Genomic DNA, 20,811 nt, shown 5'->3' on the forward strand with positions numbered 1-20,811 from the left:
GTTTTGTTTTTAGGGTTTGGGGTTTTTTTATGTTTGCTTTTTGAGTTTTTTGTATGATTTTTTGGGGGGCTTTTTCCCTCCCCCTTTTTTCTTTCTTTTTTTTTTTTCTTTTTTTTTTTTTTTCCTTGTTTTCCATTCCCTTCAATCTCCTGAGCGCACTGAGAGGAGGAGGGAGGCGAGGGGAAGGCGACCTGCAGAAAGTTCGCGCGGCGGGGGACGGCCGGGGGGCACTCGAGGGGAGGAGGATGAAGAGGAAGAGGAAGGATGAAGAGGAAGGCGCCTCTCAGGAGCTGGAGAGGCCGATGCCCACCGCGGGGAGCTGCACCTCCCTCGGCGCCAGCGGGCGGGGAGCCGGGAGGAGGCGGGATCGGGGATGCGGGATGCGGGATGCGGGATGCGGGATGCGGGGCGGCGTCGCCCCAGGCGCTTTAAAGGCCGGCGGGCGGCGGGGGCGGCGCGGCGGCGGCATGAGCGAGGTGAAGGTGGCCGTGCTGGGCGGCAGCGGAGCCGGCAAGTCGGGTAAGGGCAGGGCAGAGAGGCAGGGGAGGGCTCGGGTTTGGTGGAAGGGGAGGCACAGCCCCGCTCATGCTGGCTCTGCTTCCCTCCCGCAGCGCTGGCGGTGCGGTTCCTGACGCGGCGCTTCATCGGCGAGTACGCGTCCAGCGCCGGTGAGCGGCTCCGCGGGCAGCGATGCAGGGATGCAGGGATGCAGGGATGCAGGGATGGAGGTTTTTCCCCCCAGGCGTCTCAAGCGCTAATTTGATGGGAGATTTGGGTAAAGCCGCGGTGTCGCAGAACTTTCCGGCGTGATGGGAGTTTCCCCTCGGGAGGTTCTGGTGGGGTGTGAGCGCTGGGGAAGGGGGAAAGGGCGAGCACGATGCTGGGGAGGGATCGCTGCTCTCAAAGCGCCTGTGGAGAGAGGGCTGCGAGTAGAGACGAGGGTGGGGTATGGTCAGCTCGATCAGAGAGAGCAAAGGAATAGACAAAAAAACCCCCAAACATCACCTGTTCTACCGAATATCCCCTCCTCGGCTCCACGGGAGAGGGCAGACCGATCATTTATTGGCACGGGTGGTCAATCAAAGTATAACGAGAGGCCCCCAGCGAGGCAGGGAGGCGCTGCTTTGGTGGCTTTGAGGAAAGCCTGGCTGTACACAGAATTAAATGTAACTTCGAATATGCCGATCGTTCAAACACTTCTAAGTGTTTGAACTTGGAAAGTGGCAAAGCAGGACTTGGACTTTTACATCCCGAGTAGAAATACCGTTCAGCTTATACACAAATAACTTTAAAAATGTGCTGCCATGCTAGCTGATGTAGCAGAAGTCCCAAAACTTAACGAGGCACAGAGATTGCCCTCTACTGCACTCTCCCTTGCTAAAAGATTCTCTCCACACTTCCCCCCGCTCCCCAGGAATCAGAGTAGCTTCTATTGATCTGTAAATAACAAAAAAAAAAAAAAAAAAAAAAAAAAAAAAAAAAGAGTTGAATTGCATTGAATATATCCAAATGAACTTATTCTGAAGGAAGAGCTGCAATTGTACATGTGTTCTCTACCATACAAACACAGATTGAGCAGTTTGTGTCCCAGCTGGCTGCTCTAAGTCTAAGCTACCACATGTAAATTATGTGCTCTCTGTGATTTGTATGTGCTCCAAGCCACCTGCAACCAAAACCAGGTTCTGTTCTCAGCCTCCAGTACTGTGAGGCATGTAAAAGGCATGTCAAACCCCCAGAACATTTTCATTTTTTAACAAGTATTTGTTGGAAGATAAGTTTAGCACTGTTTCTAGAGATGGGGAAATTGGTAAGACTGGGGGCGGGGGGGGGGTAAAATAAAGATCATGCCACTATTAGTGGAGTCAAAATAATAATTAAAAGTTTATTTAATTAAATTAGCAAGCAAGGGGCTGTGGATTTTATACGCTGAGATACTTGGGACTGATAGTTTTTCATCAGATGAATTCTTAAGATGAGCAGGAAGAATGCTGAAGATGCTGAGTTCCAGAGATCACAGAGGTATCCCTCATTACAGTTTTAAGTGTGTTTTTTGTAGTGTCAACACCAATTCTTGTTCCTGTAGTTCAGAAAATGAAAAATTATAGTGTAGAAAGCCTGTTGGCAACCACAAACTGGTTCCACTTGCTCAGAACATCCTGCTGCTTTAAATAGTAGTGATGGTGTGTCTGCAGTAGAGTTCCCAGTGTTGCCAGGGCTGGTTGAGAGTCCTAAATCTGAGACACTGCAGAAATATTTTTGGACTAGATCCTAAGGACACAGTCCTGTAAATACTCTTGGTCTAATGCTGCCTGGTATGAGAACTCTTAAAGAACCAGAAGCCATGGTAAATAAATATTATTGCTAAATAACGACTTTTGTGCAGAATCAGAGCTGCACATTTTATAATCCTGAGCCCTCATATCAAGCTGAATGATGATCAGCATTTAGCTGATTGTGAGGATTGTGAATTCCCCTCCATTTTGGGAGAGGAAAAACAGGGTCTGAAAGTATTCACTCACTAAGACTTCAATGGGAACACCACAGTGAAATATGTTGGTCTGCCTAAAGGGTTGATTGGTGCAAAATTCAATAGTTTTGTTGCCAGTGTGTGCTCAGAAAAAAGCCAGGCAACCAGCCAACAAAACCAAAACCACCAAAAAAAAAAGGCTTCCCTAACAGCCTTCCTTATCTGCAAAGAAACCAGATCAGTGACAAAAGATTCTACGTGTCTTGAGAAACCAGTCAAATAACCAGTATTCAAGGAATCCTCAGTATTATCAAATTTCACTGTTGCCTTTTCTTTTCGCTGTCATCCCCAGTCAGTAACACTGATTTTCTTTGGATAATATCTATCTGTTAGAATGCATCTACACGAAACACTTGTGCCTGGATGGGAGGCAGATACACCTGGAAATTTATGACCCTTGTTCACAGGTAAGAATTTAGCAGGAGGAGGGCAAAGAAAAGCTGTTCTTCATTACCTGTGTATATGGTAAAAAGGGGCAAGGGGTTACAAACATCTGGTTGTTGGAATTTGTGCCTGCTGGTTTTTTTTAAAGACTGAAATTTTGTAGTTGCTGGGGCTTGGAACTACTGAGTTCTTTCCCATTTCATCAACAAAACCCTTCCTTGCTGACATTTTCTGCAAATAGATTACTATTTTGGAATAACAGTAAGAGAAATAACTTATGGCTTTTATTTTACATAGATAAATACAGAGATAAATTATTGGATTACATGGAGTTTTCTCAAATACCCTGAAGGAATGAAATTCAGCTTATAAAGCAAACAGTTTATTAAATGGCTGCACAAATGGTCAAAGTACACAGGCCTGGAAGTAAGGCTTGCATTCACAGAACAATTTCCTTTTCCCAGGAAAGCCATAATGCACATTGACAATTAAAATCTAACCACAGTAAATCACTCTGAAATAAAGTTTTGTATTAATTTACTTAATTTACAGGATTAGAGAGACTCAGGTACTGTGCAGCATATGTTTGTGCTAGCACTCTCTGAGCTGTCTGTACTCATTTTTTTCCCCCTAGGAACAAGGCCGAACTTTAGCCGTTTAGCAAAGTAATTTTTTTTTTTTTCTCTGATCAGCTTCCAGTTTTTTTAATCTATTTTAGGTCCTATGGTCTTGCTAGCTGCTGCCAAGTCATGTGCAGGGAAAAGTTAATTTTAAATAGTTTTGAAATGACACTCCTTTGCTTAATGGGACAGTTTAAAGCTGTTGCTTTCTGGAAATCAGAAGTGTGGCAGTTTCTTGGTGTGAACAGAGGTGAGGATTAGTATAACCCTATTATCACTCAAGTGACTTGAGTCACTAGTTTTATTCAACTCAACTGCAGATTGAAAGAACATTTTTTTCCCTAGCTCTTCAGAAATTTAACATATGGGTAATTAGTGTTTGAAACATGAACAATTCAAAGAGGAAAGAAAACAAATGAAAATCATTATGTTTACTATAGTTAGAACATTAGGAACAAGCAAATCAGAGCTATAACCACAAAACACACAAATGTTGATGGCTCCTGTATGTTTCACTCTCATGTAACCCTGCAGAATATTGAGCATAAGCAATGGCTGTACAGTTTGTGTAATTTGACTGCTTAAACCTAGTGCAAATGTTTCACAATGAACTTGTCAGTGATCCAAAGTGCCATTTTTGATGCCATTTAAGGCTCTAGGAGCGGCACTAGCCTGATGGCAGCACCTAAACCTATTAAATATCTTCTGCACTGAAAGTTACTGTGTTCTCGCATTCACAGCGACAGACAAAAGGCTCTGGAGTGACAAGAGTAACATTCTTTTTCCATGTACTTTTGAACCTCTTTCAGCCCCAGCAGGGGAAGCTCTCCCTGACAGATGAGCTCCACTGGGCTGATGGCTTTATCATTGTTTATGACATCAGCGACAGAGCATCATTTGCCTTTGCAAAAGCACTGCTCTACAGGATCCGAGAGTCTCACATAGGAGTTTGTAAAAAGTAAGTGGCATTATTTATTTTTTTTTCCCCTCAGCAAACATAGAGAAAAGCTGATAACTCTTTTGTGAGCATGCAGCAATTAAAATCCAGCAGTATTGAAGTGATGTAACTCAATGCCAACAAGGTACCTGAGGGTAAAATGTGTGGCAGAGTACAGTGTATTTTACTGTATCCAAAACCAAGTACATCAGTATTTTTGTTCTTATTTCTTATAAAACTAGTATTTAAATTATGGCCATAAACATTTCTGCTGTGATTTACATGGGTGAAAAAGCCTGGCATAGTCAGTCTGTGCTTTTACTCTTTCACTCAATTATCAATGGAGATATACAAATACAGGAGCTGAAAAAAGCATTTCCCACAATAAAGGAAAGTAGTACCACAAATATCTCCTAAAGTGCCCTTGGTGGTGACCCCAATATTATTTGTACACATGGGTGACGATATGGAAAGAAAGTACTTTAAAAAAAAGAATCACCAGAAGTGCAGGTGTGAGTGTGGATGGGCGTGTGTATTCCTGCATCAGTCAGCTGAGGTGCTTTCTAAATAAAAGAGTGAAATCCTTTACCTGTATCAGAAGTGGATTAAAACCCCCATTTTTTGTCTGTTTTACTGCTGATTTTTCTTAATTAAGGTTAATTTCTGAAAGGAATAATTTTAGCAAAAGCTTGGAATTAGATTTCCTGTGTTTCCTTTTGAGTTATGCCACTAACACTGAGGTATCTCTCGGACTCTGTTCTGTTACCTGCAAATGGAGATAATGATCAGGTTGCTTCTTAATGAAGTCCAGGTGCTGACAATATACTCAGCAGCACAGAGCATGAAACAAGGAGTGGATTAAAAAAATACACTAATTCTTTGAGTAGAGAAAACAAAAATTAAATCTACTGGTAGAGAATAGCTTGTCTGGAAAATCCTTTCACAAATGGAAAACTAGAATTCTTCCTGGCAAGGTGAGGGGGCTGGTTAGTTCATTTTGGTTTTTTCGCAGTGCCTGTTACCCTGAACATACATACTTTTCATACAGACTGAATTTAGCACAGCACATGACAGCATTGTACATATCTTTTCTCTAACTGGAACCTTTTCCATTTCAGAATGGTCGAGTCATCAATATTTTTGGTTGGCAATAAACAGGATCTATGCCACATGAGGGAGGTTGGCTGGGACGAAGGACAGAAGCTGGCAATAGATAACAAGTGCCAATTCTGTGAACTGTCTGCAGCAGAGCATTATCAGGAAGTTGTGGCCATGTTCACCAAGGTGCTGAGGAGCATCACTGCCAATTTCAAAGTGAAGGAAAAGAGACGACTGAGCGGTTCCAAGTCAATGGCCAAGTTAATCAACAATATGTTTGGGAAGAGAAGGAAATCTGTGTAAGAGATGGTTAGTCTTGAAGTTGGAACTTCAAGCTGAAATAATGGAGCTGAGCTCTTGGGATTCACTGAATTTCCTCCCAAGGTTAATATGTGGAGGAGTAAGACAGTAGAAACCAAAGGTGGGAGATAGTATGGTCTAGACCTAGAAGACCTGACCTTGTATTTCAGTTCTTCTGCAGATTTACTGTATAGGGCAGTGCCATTTAAACTGTAAGCTGCTCCAGGGAAGAGGTTTAGTCTGTATTTATTCAACACCAACATGGTCTTGGATAGAGCTTCTAGGTGAAACTGAGGTATAAACAGTCATTTCACAGACTCACTTCTATTGGAAAGTACCCTTAAGTCATCAAATCCAGCCATTAAGCAAACACTACCAAGTCTGCCACTAAACCATGCCCCTAAAGTGCCACCCACAAAATATCCAGTAAACTCAGCATTGCTGATCAAAATCTTACTTCAGAATTCTAGTTTATTTGTGTGTGTGCAAGAGCATTTGCACTAAAGAAAAGCAAAAGTACTGCAGCTTCATGTGGTAATGTGTTTGTATTTAACTCAGGTCCTTGTGTGCCTTACACTTGCTGAAATTCATATGAATTAAATGCTTAGACACAAAGTCTACAAAAGGTATTTACCTGCAAAGCTGCCTTGTAGAGGCACCAGAAGTAGGGAAGCAGATACTGAAACAGGAGGCAATAGTGCTTTATGTATCTCTTTTTTTTTATTCCAGGAGTGATGAGAGAAAGTAGAGAGGGTTGAGGAGTGTGGGAGCTGAAATGTTAGTGAAATGTTAATCAGTGAGCACTGGTTTGGCAAGGTTATTGTTGAGTGAAATAATTTTACAGCAAGGGCCAGCATAAGGCTTGGGCTGATCCCTTCCACAGAGCAGCTTTTTTAAGCTTTAACAAAAGCTTCATTAGCTGCAAGATGGGTGTGACTGCGCAATCTCAGATGGCAGCAGAAGCTTGGAAGGCACATGGACTGGTAAAGAGCACAAGTTCTTTAGGATGTCTGCCTGGATCTAAAGGTCAGCCTGCTGGTAAGACCTGTGCTCACAGAGAGTGTTTTTCCTAATAACCAATGTCCTTACAACTACTCATCGCTGTGGTGTTGAAATGCCACAGAGAGAACACTGAGTACTGCCAGCTACACTTTTCAGATGTGGATATTAAACATCAGATGGGTTTAAATATGTTGTCAGCTGACATTCAGAGCTCTTACACTAGACAGCTAAATAAGGGCTTAGCCCAGCGTGTTTGCAAGTGCTGTGCTCATACAGAAATTCTGAAAGGGAAGTGATCTGAAGATGAATTGCTGCCCCCTACCCACTCCAGGGGACAGCTGGGATTCAGTCTTTGTAGGATGCTGAGTTGAAGCCTACCTCTGCTCTGAAATTTTACCTGCAGTAAAACTAGAAAGTTTCAGATAATTTTATTTTACTTTCAGTTTTTGAGTGTTCACCCATAAGACAATATAAAAAGGTTATGTATAATCTTAGCAGCAAGGTTATAAAATCGTACTAAAGCACATTTTATTGTGTTGACCAAAGATCACATTTTTTTAAAGCAAAAGATACTCTTTATTTCACTTGTTATAAGGCTACAAATATTGGAACATAGTTCTCAGTTGACAGGCACAGAGCTGCTTTGTTTTTCTGCAGATGCTGCTCTGCCATATCAAGAGCATTGTATTTTAAGTATATTTTAAGGTCAATATCTACGAGACCGAACGTGCAGATTTCTCACGTACACCCTTCAGCTTCCCAGCCCACACAGGATTCCAGAACTACTAACAGACATTTGTAGGTTTACCTTACTCTAGCATTGCCAAATTCCAGAACTCTTATTTGTATTTACTGCTCTGGTATTAAATAAATGGGATGTAAGATGGATGTATTAATGATTTTTGTTTTGTTTTCCTTTTACTCTGGTATAAAGCTACAGACTTTTGTCTTGACTGCTATAAAAGGGAAGCACGGTGCAGATCTGAAATTCAGACTGGAGGAGGTAAATCTGGGAATCAGCCTCTTGCGCTAAAGTGAACCTCTGGCTGTGTTTGCTGAGCACAATGAAAAAGCCCTCACGTGCCTTTAAGCAGTGAAGAGAGCCTTTTAAAAAATGCTTTATCCTTTAAAAATTCATCAAAACAGCCAGAGAGAGGCCAACTAGTTTTGTTCATATTCCTGGGAATGTGGGCTTTCAGACAGATGGAACCTGTGGTTTAGCCCACAGACTTTTTGTCTGTATGGAGTAAGTGCTGGAACAGAGAGTAGCTGTGCTCACCTGAAAACCACCTGAAACAGCTGGATCATCTAGAAACAGGATGATTAAGACTTAAGCTTACTAAAACACCCAGCATAGACTAATTTGGTATTCTCAGCATTGGGATGTTACTTGTCTTTTATTGCTGATAAGTGCAGATGTACAAGAATGCAGAATTTTAAAGCAGATACACATTCTCCCATTCTAAATGTATTTTAAATAACTTATATAAATGAAGCCCTCTAAAAATACTTAGAAGGCTGATATATATATATATATATATTTTGCTAAGTGTTCTCAGAGTTCTAACAGAAAAGGCAATATATTAACTGGCATAGCCACACTGCAAACAAGAAATTAGCAAGAATCCTGCTTAGATAAACAGTAAATGATGTAAATGATGTGTGATGCTCAGCCTTGACAGTGACATCACCTGGAGCATATCAGGCTCATTGAGGAGTGTGGAAATGGAGCTATTTGTGTTGTCACATGTTGCTTCAGCACACATCCCCATCCTTTGAGATTGTTGTACAAGAATTAAAGGTTTCTTGCTGTCATGCCTAGAAGTCCTTGCTTATATGAACTTTCTAGTTTCCGAAGAACTTTGCCTGAGAAAGGCGCTCAGAATTGATGTTCTTTCTCCCTATCTTCAACTCGTTTTTACTTTGAAACTGACATAGAAGCAAAGAGATTCTGCTGGAATATAAAGGTAATAGCCCCTGGCTCTCAACTGCTGTCTCTCAGAGCACTTTCAGGGCTTTTTGAAGCTCTTTGTCACTATAGTTTTGAAGTAAATAATTTAGACTAACACCACCTCAGCTCCTTTTCCCACTGTCTTGTCTGTATGTATGAAACTCTTAGAAAATTCCACTGAAGTCATGTTCACAACAGGGCAGAGGGGAAAATGTCACAGGAAAACTTAGAGCATGACACTCCTGGAAAAAAGGAATAAATAAGTGCAGTATTGAGTAGGCCAACCAAATATGCTGTACTCTGAAGACAAAAGTAACTACCATAGGATTTTTTAGCCCATTGCTAGAAGCTGGTTTCTGAAGGGATGGAGAGGAGAACATTGAGGCATGTGGGGAGTGTTGATGCTTTTCCTTCTATCTGACTACACTGCTTTGAAGATGATACTTGAGGGTGTCTGATCCTGTCTCTCTCCATCTCTGAGGCAGAGAGAGGGATGGATGCTGGGGTCATTGGCTTGAATAGTTGTGATCCTTTCAGCAACAGCCAGACCCAAATCACTCAATGGTATTTTCAGAGCCTACACTAAAAAGAGGAATATGAGAACCACTCAAAGCAGAACTAAAGAAAGGTTAAGCACTTTGGAACATGTTACTTTTCCATCAGGATGCCTTTGGAACAGATGCTTTAGGCTAATGAGGTTTCATACATTGCTTATGGATAGAGGAACAAACACCAGTTCTGATTCAGCTGGAAAGCAATCCCTGCCTATGTACTCTGAAGCAAGAAATACATTTTAAAAATAAATAAAAAAGAGAGAGAGACTATTAGAACAATCTAGAGCAATATTAAAGTGTACATTAACACCCATGAAACCTCTACCTCCTGCCCATGGGAACACAGGCCTCTTAATATCCTTAATGTGCCCCTGGGGAATGAAAACAAGGGGAAGCTAAGTTTTGATGTGCTCTTCAGCCAGTTTGAAGAGCAAAGCTTTTGTTTACATGCCTAAAAGTGCACCTGGGGACCTGTCAACTTCTATTGGTTTAAAACTTTGGTTTGATATTTTCATAAAGAAGTTGTAAATGCCAAAGTCTTCTGTTGTGTTGATTTGGATTCTTCTCCCCCCAATAACTGATATTATGTGAGACAGGCAGACTATTCTGGGTAGAAAGTTATTTTTAAACAGGCATTACTCTTTTCCAGAAACAGACTGTAAATTTCTGTCTTCTTTTAATTGCTTTACAAAGTAAATTGAGCCCCTCTGGTTATATAATTAATATCCACATTTAGCCCTATATATTTGACATGACTTGAGCCATTTACTGCTACATTCATTTTTCAAGACTGGCTCTAGGAGTTCAGATAGGCATTTAATTACTGCTGAACTCTGGGAAATAGCCAAAGTTTTTCCAGGGAGGTGTTTTAGCAGTGAGAAATCCATATCACAAACAAGATAATTTGAAAAGAGTGATCTCTCTGAGCAGGTGTTTCTTCTTGTACACTCCTCTTCTCATATTAAACAGTAAAGTGTCACTATAACTATACTATGTAATGCATTGACATAAATAGAAAATAAATTTATTTATAAAATAAAACATAAAAGAAGCAGAAATTAAAACATCTGATCTTAAAATGGCAGGCATTGTGGTGAAGATTTTGTTTTTAATAAATACAACTTTTAAAACAGGCTTCACACAGGATTTTTGGGTGCAGTATGAGTTTCTCTTTCCTTTTTTCTTTTTTTTTTTAATTTTCATCTTTTTGGTTTTGTTTGGTTTAATTTTTTTTTTCCCCACCCAAACGATTTCTAGCTTTCCAGAAGAATTCCCTCCCAGCATAAACTTTATTTTAAAGATGCCGTGAGCTCCCTGAAAGTTCAACAAACTTTTGTGGCGTGCCTTCTAATAGTAACCCGCTGTGCGAGGCTGAGAATCCCGACACTTTTCCTGCTTCCAACATCTCCCTCTCGTGGCGTTTTCCCCACACTTCATCCCTCCTCGGTTGAAACATCCCTGTTAATGAATCCAAGAGCACCGATCACAAAGTACAGGTGAAACCCCTCCAGCCTTCCAACACTATAAAATTTTGCAATCGATTTTCCTGTGTTTAACAAGGTGAAATAGGCTTAACTGGACAGGGTTTATTAGTAAAACTCCTGGTCTTGGCGGGGTTTTTTCACGACTGACTTTGCTGGGCTCAGCTGTTTCACTGAAACAAAGTTCAGCTCTCTTGTCTAAGGAACTGAAAGGTTTCCCATTAACATCCCCTCCATGCATATGAATATCCTCAAGAAGGGCTCCAAAGCTTCTATCCTTTTTCCTGACACACCTGTTGGTCTGAGCACAGGTTTGACTTCCACCTTGTCTTTCTACAGCTTCTTGAGGGTGCTATCCCCAGAGCATGGCAGAGAGACATGGCAGGGAGCAAAGCTAGAGTGTTTCTTCTCTTATCTGCAAGCTGTAGTACAGACACACTGCATCAACCTTGAAATAAGCAAGGTCAGTTCTTGAAAAGACCCCAAGTGTGGCAAGCACATTTGTCTCCCTCTTTTTCATAGATATTTTTTCATAGGATTTTTCATAGAGGTCCACAGAGAGAAATGAAGAAGAAAACAATTTCTATTTCTGCTCCTTGTTTTTCCCATGTGGAATGTGTTTGGAGAATTGTTTACCTGGGGTGATTGCTTGATTGGATTCTGGTGAGGATTGTTTGAGCCTGATGGCCAATCCAACCCACCTGGGGCTGGACTCTGGCAAGAGGGTCACAAGTTGTGTTAGAGTCAGAGAAAGTAGTATGTAGTTTTAGTCTCTTCCTTTTTATATAGTATATTAATGTATTTTAGCCATAGTTATAATAAAGAAATCATTCAGCCTTCTGAATTGAGTCAGACATCATCATTTCTTCCCATTGGGTTCACCTGCATTTACAATACCCAAGGCTGGATTTGGCCAGCCCAAGACAGAGATCTGCTTCTAGATTCCCCCCTCGTCCATGTGCCTTTCTACCAAACACTTTACTTCATCGAGGTGATGCCTCAAATAATGTAGATGTGTCACCCTCCAAAAGGCATTAAAGTCTCCACCAACTCTAAGAGTAATTAGGGTTGGGGATCTCTGAAGTTAGGTGAGATGAATCATACTCCAAATACAGCCTCTTGGGACTCTTTGCTAGTTATTTTGTCCTTCATCTTCAGCACTACAGAGCCCATCTGTCCTACTTTACCAATTCAATTGAGTCCCTATGGTTAGACAATTAACATCTAACTTGGGATGACCACTGGGTCATTTAATGCTAAATTTATTTCATATGATTGATCAGAGTGACGGATTACATTTGATCCCTGCTGAACTTCACGAAACACCCTGAAATCCAACTGTCACAAGTTAAATTAATGGATGAACTGGAACTGAGGGTAAGTTAACTGGGTACTGCCACAGGCTGCTTCCAAGCTAGCTCATTAAAAACTAACTAGCAGACCTTGATGCTTCACTGCAGTCTGCAGCAAAGCCATATTTTAGAAGCTTGGCTATGGTAACTCCAAAAACGTAAGGTGAAGCAGAAAGTTGAATCGGGTCTCCCGACTTCCAAGCTCATGATTCAATTAATCCGTTGTTTTCTGACTTGGAAAATATGTTTCTACAATTGTGTGTGAGCAAAGCTATTAGCTCACTTTGTGACTTATTCTGATAACAATTACCAGCCATATGGGATGAACCAAGCTCATTATTTGCAAACAGACAGCATAAATCTCTGCACCACTTATACCTTTATTTGCTGTTGCTCATGTCCTTCTCTTTGCAACTGGAAGATCTGGCATCAAATGGCTCTAATTCACATTCTTTCATTAAACAGGGAGTTTAAGTCTACAACCAAGTTGTTCAGTGAGTTGTTTTCTTTAGGCCACTGAGGTGAGACCACAGTCACACCAGTTTCTGAACACATCTCCAGCTATTACAGAGCTACAGTACCCAAACATCAGAATGAAATGCCCAGCAGATGCATGCTGATGATTGTCTTACCAAAAGTACCAGTTATGGTTTCTGACTTATATCTAAGAATTTTTTCCAATAATCTTAAAGAAAATGCACTTTGAAACTTGACTCGCTCTTTTAAATGTCTCTCACAGGTTCAGAAGTTGTTGGAGGAGAATGTTCTGACAGGGCAATTCAGAAAATGTTCAGTAGGTATCTAGGCTGAAATGTCATTTTCCACATTTTTCCACCCCTATATATGCAAATTGGCAAGCTATAACAGAAATTGCTTCATAGTTTCTTTCACGTGAGATATCACCATATTTTACTTTGCAATGAGGTGGCTGCATTATAAAAAAACAAAACTAATTGAAAAACAATCCTCATCTACAACAATGGATTTTTAGTAATGTCTCTTGCTGGCATATAGCTAGGCCTTATTCTTCAAATTCTTTGCCTGAGAATGCCCTCTGAGTGAGCTTTCCTACTTATTAACCACGAGTCACATAGGTAAAGGTACTTGTGGATAAGGGTTCTTGTGATTGCTGGGCTGATCTAAATGGATGCCCAATTACATGATTAAATACAACAACATTTTTTACTAACTACATATAATTTTGGCTGTCACTCAGAATTCAATTGCATTAGATGATTCACTAAATGACTGAGGCAGCCTGGGATCTGTCCTATACAGACCTTAGGGAATACTGCAAATACTGAACTAAATCACATAACTTATCTTAAATGCAAATGGGAAGGCTTTACAAAGAACCTAATCTATACTCATCTTTTACTGTATTTGACATCTCCTTCTGTTTGCTTACATTTTGGACCATTAATACAGATTTATAAACCTACACTCTTCTTCATGGTGCTCTTTCTCTTTCCAAGCATAGAGGGTGCATGCAGTTAGGCCTGTGTTAAAAAGCAGGCCAGAATATGCAAGTTAGTCTGTCCTGAGTGGTCTAGTCTGGCTTCACAGAACAAGTTAACTATTTTTTTCCCCCTATATATCCTTTTAAACAGCTCCTCCAAAGAGATTTTCTCTTTATTCTGCTGTAAATCTCCTAGGAGTCACACCAGCTCTTCTCAGCTTAGCAAGTCACTCTTTCCTCCTTTCTGTTGGTTCCTCTCAGTCCTGCTTCAGCCTCTGGGTCTTATTGCAAAGAATTTAGTAACAGACTCTGATTATTAATGCATAAAACAGATAGAGTACAGTTTATGGTCATATCCTGATCCATGTTTGACATAATGCACTCATGGGAGAAACATCTCCCTCTCTCTTCTCTTTCCTTATGCACATGCAATAAATCTGCTGTGTTTTTGGAAGTCCATGCTCAAATATTCCAATGCAGATATACCTATACAAGGGTTTGACTAGGGCAGTACATAGAACACTTTAAATGTGTGTACCAGGACTTGTGAGGCGTGCAGAGATAACCAGATCATGCTTTGGAACTTCTGCATTTCCAGTTCTGCCTCCTTGGCTCTGCCCTGCTTTTCTGAAATTGCCATTTCTCCAGACCCACAGAGCTACCTTGTACCTTTGGAAGGAACATGCACACAGCCTTTAACCCAAACCTTCTTTTCCCTCAGCTAACTCCCTTCCTTTTCCCAGCTGATCAGAAGAGATGCAAGTCTCCGTTTTTAATTTGATTAAACCCGGGGTCAAATCCCCCTTGCTGTTATTCTGGAACAAACACAGAATGACTCCGGGTTTAAAGTGCTACAAGTGAGAATTAAATTATGCCCTGAAAATTCACTTAAAAGTCTTTCAGACACTTAAACAGATGGATAAATCAAGCACAGATTCTCAGGTCAACCCCTACCAGAAGGCATCTCTCATCTGACTTACCGTAGAAGTAAGATGCTGTGATAGCAGCTAACAATAGAAAGGGAGTTACACTAAGGGCGGGGAACATTTTTCCCTACCAAATTCACTTGATTTAACACAAGGCTTGCAAAATTAACGGCGGCTTTGAGTGATACCTGTATGTTTTATAGGTTTATAAATTGATTGCAGTAAAATCTTATACATCCTATATCACTAGGTATTGTTTCAGCCTATTACAGGAGATATCTATCTAGAGTTGACTGAATTGTATTAATCTGATCCTAGTTTAATGATGCCTTAACATTTTTATGGGAGAATTTAATGTTTGCAATATCCATGTTCCTTATTTGAAAGTGTGACTTATAGGTTCTCATCTCCCTTAAATTATGAAATCCTTCAGCTAATAAAGGAAAATGATTATGGTTTACAAAAAAGGCAAAGTCATTTAACAATCCATATAACTGTCTATTGTAGGTCTTTGCATAATAATTGTAATTTAGCTATTAGAAGTTCTAAAGGCAGTTATCAGTCATATGCCGCAATTCTGAGGAAATAAGTGAAAACTCAAATTATTTTAGGACTTTGTACTTTCCAAAGGCAGGAAAAAAAACCCTAACAGAAATCAATAATACTTTTAATAATGAAAAAAAATGTTCTATTGAAATAACCAGTTGTTGGTGGCAATTTTTCTATTCAATATTAAAATGTTCAACTTGTCCCCATTTCACTATCACAAAAGGATCTACATTTTATAAAGATAGTTCTGTGAGCAAAGAAAGCCAAGGGAGGAATGGAACTTGAAATTCTTGATGCCCAAGTTCTCATTTTCCTCCTGGGTGAACAAAGAAATCGGACAGGCTGTAAACCTGGAGAATAGTTAATTTGGAATTTTAAATGACAATCTAAAGTTGACTTCATGTCTAGTGTATACCTGGACTGTTTCCTATACCTTGACACTGCATACTTGAATCCAGCTTATCAAACTGGTCAACCAACTTTGTGCCTGCCCCTCCAGAGAAAGAGGCTGGAGTTAGCTCAACACAGGCCCATGAAGATGACTAATAAATGCACATGACATGTGAGTAGAGGCTGATGGAAATATTTATCCTGAAGAAGAGAAGGGTAAACGAAGGACAAGGGATTCAATTGCCCATTTCAGCTACCAACTAGGGGGCTATAGATATCCTGAGATGCACACTGGCAGGATACAGGACAAGTGACAGTAAGGAAAATTCCAACTGGAGGTGTGGTAATAAGTTGAGAGAAACAAGTTTTCTGGAAAGGCTGGAACTTCTGTTCTTGGAAGTGTTCAAAACTTGGCTGTGAAAGGCTCTAAGCAACTTTAACTCTGAGCAACCTGGTCTGGAGTGGAAGGTGTCCCTGCCCATGGCAGGGGGGCTTGGAACTTCATGATCTCCAACCTAGGCCATTTTATGATTCCAAATTAACCTCAGATGGAACAGGGATTGGACTAGAAGAGATTAATCTCTCCTGTCCACCCTGTCCTGTATGATTCTGCTCCATACATCCTCCTCCTTTTCTCACCTTTCAGGGCTGCTCCCAAGCTCTGAGCTGCTGGGAAGTTTCTGCCTGTTTAAAGGAGAGTGATTGAAGGAAATTTTCTGTGCACCCCCTGGTTGGAGAATACTGAAAAATATTGCCAGGTCCTTAGGAGTACTCATGGAGATGTGTCTGGCCATATGACAGCTAACAAATTTCTCCCTCTACCTTGCAATTTCATGTTGCAAGGATGTTTATAAAGAATTTCAGCCGTGCTCTTAATGGAAGCTAAGGTGACCAGATGAAAATTATCTAAATGAGTATTTCTTAAACAGTACAAAAATAGGAATCTATTATTGCATGATATTCAAAATCCATTGTGGTAGGATAACTGCTTTTACTTCAGCTCTGACATTTGTCCCACCCCACTTACATTTGGCATACAGCACAATTTTTGTAGCAGACCCAGAGGTCACGACACAAAATTGACAGAAGGGCCAAGCACACAGCTATTAGCAGGCACTGCAGCATGAAATATCTAGAATGAAAGCAAATCTTGACATTCACCAGCTACCTATAACACAAAGTACTGTCTAAAAGACCCAGATATAGCAAAGACACACTTTCAGTGCCTCCTTTAAACCCTGTATTTACTGTAGTTCTACCTATCTGTTGTCAGTAAATGCTGCCCACCCTGCCCACCAATTGATTTCTGTAATGACATCTTTAGATGGATCTGCAGAACATGCTGAGAAAACAAGTGGTAATGGCCTGACAGAAAATGCATCACTTTTGTGAATTGCTCATCCTTAATTAACTTAAAATAGGTGTAAAACACCCAGGCAAGTTAAAATGAAAAAGATGCCAGGCTACTAAAGGTGAAGGAAAAAAAAAAGCTCTTTTCATGCATCCTGTGGATGTTAACTCCTTTGAGAAAAACGGCTTTGAAAAGTCAATTTGTTCCTTACCTCTTAAGAATTATTTCACTTATTGTTACAAAAGGGTCTGATCTATCTTTTCCAATGACATTCTCTGCTTACATCAAATCCAGATACAACTTCTGTAAACGGTTCTTCATGTTGTATGTCCTTAAAAAAACCCAAACATCAATAACAAAAAACTTCCCAAAAACCAGAAAACTTTTTACTTTGAAATAAACATTTAAACTATTTAAAAGAACCCGTTTATGCTGTCTGAGTATTAAGAAATAAAACAGTTTCTAAGGACAGCCTTTGATAAAAGCATGATTACAGTTTAAAAAGAAAAAAAAAGGCTCTTAAAATGTCACATTTCTACTTAGAAAAAGCATTCCCAGTGACTTCTTAAAGCATATCAGCCCTTGCTGCATCAAAAGAGCTTTTGTAGGAGCCTCAGACAATTTAAAATGACACAGAGTTCTCAAGCCCGCAGCAGATGTGACAAGGACAGACAGGCACTTCCACCCACCACTCCTTTCTGAGAGGAATCTTCCAAATTGTCCTTTGCTCTACTCATTTTTCATCAGCCTCCTCTCACCTGCATTATTCTTGTTGCTTTGAATCTCATAATCTCATTTTTTTTCCCTCTCAGATGACTCGAAGCCGGACCCCCAGCAAAGATGTCAGCACTAAAGGAATTATTGGGGGCACAACATCTAGAAAAGGTGTTATGCCAAGTTTATGAGCGAGACACTCAATCCCAAGGTGCTGGAGCCACTGAAAATCTATCAACTGGCAGAAAGGTGCTGTGCTTTGGCTTGCACAACTCCTCAGTCCTTCCTTCAACATCATGGAAAAACTACATCCAAGTTTCAGTGGGGCTTTCCATTAGTGACTGCTGAGTAATTTTGGGTAAACCATGTTCAGATTTATTTTTTTCTTATTTACAGCATGATAATATGTAGTAAGAGAGAGGTATTGGATGCACATCTTATCACCCAACTGTTCTGATTTAGGCTAATGTAATAGACAATTGGAAATTGATTACTTTAGATAGTTAAGCCATAAAGCTCCATTTAAATATGATGAGTAAGAAACTGGGCTATTAATAATAATTATTGCAAATGTCACTGATCTCAGATTATAAAACTTAATAGCCTATCACCATTAAGCATGTGCTCTCCATAATTGCACTGTGTACCAACTTGTTCTTGATTCAGTCTCTGAGACTCCCTTCAACATTCTTTTCAAAACTCTTCCTTAGAGAAAAAAAAAAACATGTTTTCCATGCACATGGGGAGAAGTTGAAGGGAAGAACCCTTTTTCTTTTCAGGACTTCAGGACAGAAACAGAAATCTAAATATTTTCCTCCTTGTAAAGATTTGTGTTGAGCCTTGATTTTTTTTTCTCAGACAAGTTTTATGAAGAAAAGCATAGATGATTTTATGAGAGATATCTTGACCAGTTCTTATGTCAAGCTTTCAAAGCTTCATAGCCTGAGAATGCAAGATGATTTTGGCATTTGGGCTACATTTCATTTCAAATCACAGCAAAGGAATTGGCCTGATCAGGTTCCCTCAACTGACCCTTTCTCTTCTTCCTAATTCTTTCTTCCAGCTTCCTCAAGTCTCACAGATGGGTAGGTAAAGGTGAGCCAAAATACCACACAAGAATGTTAAATTATGGCCTTGGTGCTTATTCCAATTTCAAACTCAGAACACCTTCTGCAGAAGAAAAAGTTACAGCAGAAAGATTTTTCTTCTGGTTTTTAACTACTTACAGAATAATTATGTAGTAGCTTTAGCAACATGCAGAGAAAGAGATGAGGGAAATACACATTAATTAGATTGTAGATCCAGTTTCTGGAAATCAGGAAACACATATTCCATATAGAAAATAAATATTTCATAAATCCTGACTACATGGAAGCCCAACACCCACTTTGCAAGTGACCAAGTCCTCTATGAAAAGGGGATTTTAGCTGCTGTGAAAACCTGTTACAGTGAATCCCTTACAATTTTATGCCTTGGTTTCCCAGTCTGCAAATTCTGTGTGCTAATTAAAATGTTTCTTTAAACAAGGCTTGGAAATTATCAGCTCACAACGTACCTCATATACACAAACACTTGCCATATTATTCCTCACAAAATTATCAAGTTGTTCACATAAAATAAATGAGGCTCAGAATCATTTTATAAAGTTAGAAGTATCTAAAACCACAGTGACATTTTAACATGGAACAGATGCCTTGACAATGAGCAAAGCATCTGGAAATCAATCTGAGGGGCCTTTGAACAAATAGCTGAGTTTGTAAATTTAGAACATTAGTTCACCTAGCAAATCATAGCTCCTAGTGTTAACATATCATCCTAGTGCAGGGGACATACAACAATAAATGAGATGGCAAATATTTTCTGAGGAGAGGTCAATATTTGCTGTGCTTGATGCTGTTTAATTCCTCAAATCCATTAGTGCTTAAGAGGCCAGAATGCAGAGGTGCTCTAAAGCCCTTGCAGCTTCCTGCTGACTTTGGATAGAGCTCAGATACAGAGCACCCAGCAAAAGGATTCATTGTTGTCTCATACAACAGGCATTTATAAACCCAAGGTGATTTATAATACATAATAAATATTGTTCTATTTTGTATTATAATAAAATAGTATCACAATATGTATTATAACAATTCATTACTATTATTATAATACATTATATTTGTGTAGAAGGGCTGAAGGCATGACCTGAGGACCATTTCTGATCTCTTTTGAGGGTTTATTTATAGTCACAATAGATTTTGTGGTGGGAAATCTTCATTCACTAGGAAGAACCTTACTTCAAAATAAATGATGAATTTCATATACATGGTACTATGACCAGATGAAAACATTTATAGTTGGGTAGCTGGGTTTTGGTTTCTTTTTGAGTTTGTTTGGTTTTGTTTATTTTATTTTTGTTTTGGTTTTTTGGTTGTTTGGTTGTTTTTGTTTTTTTTTTTTTTTTAAAGGAGGTTATCTTAAAAATTCCCACCTGTGGAAAGTTTTATGCAACTGAAACAGAAACTGGGACTGTACTATCTGGATAGGATTATGTGACATCTTTCCTTTCAGGATGTTTTGTGGGGATAGAGTAATACCTCCAGTATAAAATTAATAAAACTTCCAGGAAAATATGACCACTTGGTCTGATAAAAAAGATCCAGTTTTTTTTAAGCCACATTTTCCAATTAATATCCAAATATACACTGCCTCAAATTATCAGTATGTTTGTATTTACAAGCATGAGCCATACCACTTTTATAATATATGCTGTTATAGTAGAAAAAGAAATTCAGATAACCAGTTTTTCCAGGAAGTTTTCTTCTCTCATCCCAAACACAGTTATCAATAGTAAAAATAAAAAAAAAGTCACCAGTTATGACTATTAGAGTATCTATTAGAGTTATGACTATTCCAGTATTATCTGAGTAGCAACTAAGATCTTGAAAGGGCTGGCGATAAAACTTCCATGTGTCTACTTTTGTTTTTTTAGGGGGAAGTAAGCTGATATACAAATTTCTACACTTTTCAAGAGGCTTGCTTTGCCAAACACCTGTGCTCTGAAAATCTGTCTCAAACTACACAATCATTATCTCCAGTAAGTTGAAGAAAAACACAGCAGAGTGCCACACAGCAAAGTACAGTTTAAAACTTGCCAGGTTTTCAGACATTCACTTGCCAGCTATCACAATCCTGTATTTGCTTCTGAAATAAGAAAAATTTCAAATTTAGTTTTCC

General features: G+C 39.6%; 1 protein-coding gene across 2 annotated transcripts; it reads left to right on the forward strand.

Moving 5' to 3' along the window:
* The first annotated feature begins 16 nt into the window (after window positions 1-16).
* RERGL (RERG like) lies at window positions 17-7,760 on the forward strand. Of its 2 annotated transcripts, XM_021535203.4 has the most exons (5): window positions 17-519; window positions 612-668; window positions 2,861-2,934; window positions 4,341-4,489; window positions 5,587-7,760. In XM_021535203.4, exons 1-5 carry the CDS (start codon window positions 54-56, stop codon window positions 5,867-5,869), a joined length of 1,029 nt encoding a protein of 342 aa, XP_021390878.4. In that variant the 5' UTR covers window positions 17-53; the 3' UTR covers window positions 5,870-7,760. The 2 variants fall into 2 exon arrangements, with proteins under 2 accessions (XP_021390878.4, XP_085425886.1); XM_085569760.1 differs by lacking the exon at window positions 612-668.
* Window positions 7,761-20,811: the final 13,051 nt, after the last annotated feature.

This window comes from Lonchura striata, chromosome 1A (genome assembly GCF_050655825.1).
Source record: "Lonchura striata isolate lonStrDom1 chromosome 1A, ASM5065582v1, whole genome shotgun sequence".
NCBI lineage: Eukaryota > Metazoa > Chordata > Aves > Passeriformes > Estrildidae > Lonchura > Lonchura striata.

Excerpts from the sequence above, each read along its gene's own strand:
- RERGL (XM_021535203.4), top strand. The coding sequence starts at position 54 with ATGATTTTTTGGGGGGCTTTTTCCCTCCCCCTTTTTTCTTTCTTTTTT. Across the intron at positions 520-611 it reads CAGCGGAGCCGGCAAGTCGG|CGCTGGCGGTGCGGTTCCTG; the intron begins GTAAGGGCAGGG and ends TCCCTCCCGCAG. Across the intron at positions 4,490-5,586 it reads CACATAGGAGTTTGTAAAAA|AATGGTCGAGTCATCAATAT; the intron begins GTAAGTGGCATT and ends TTTCCATTTCAG.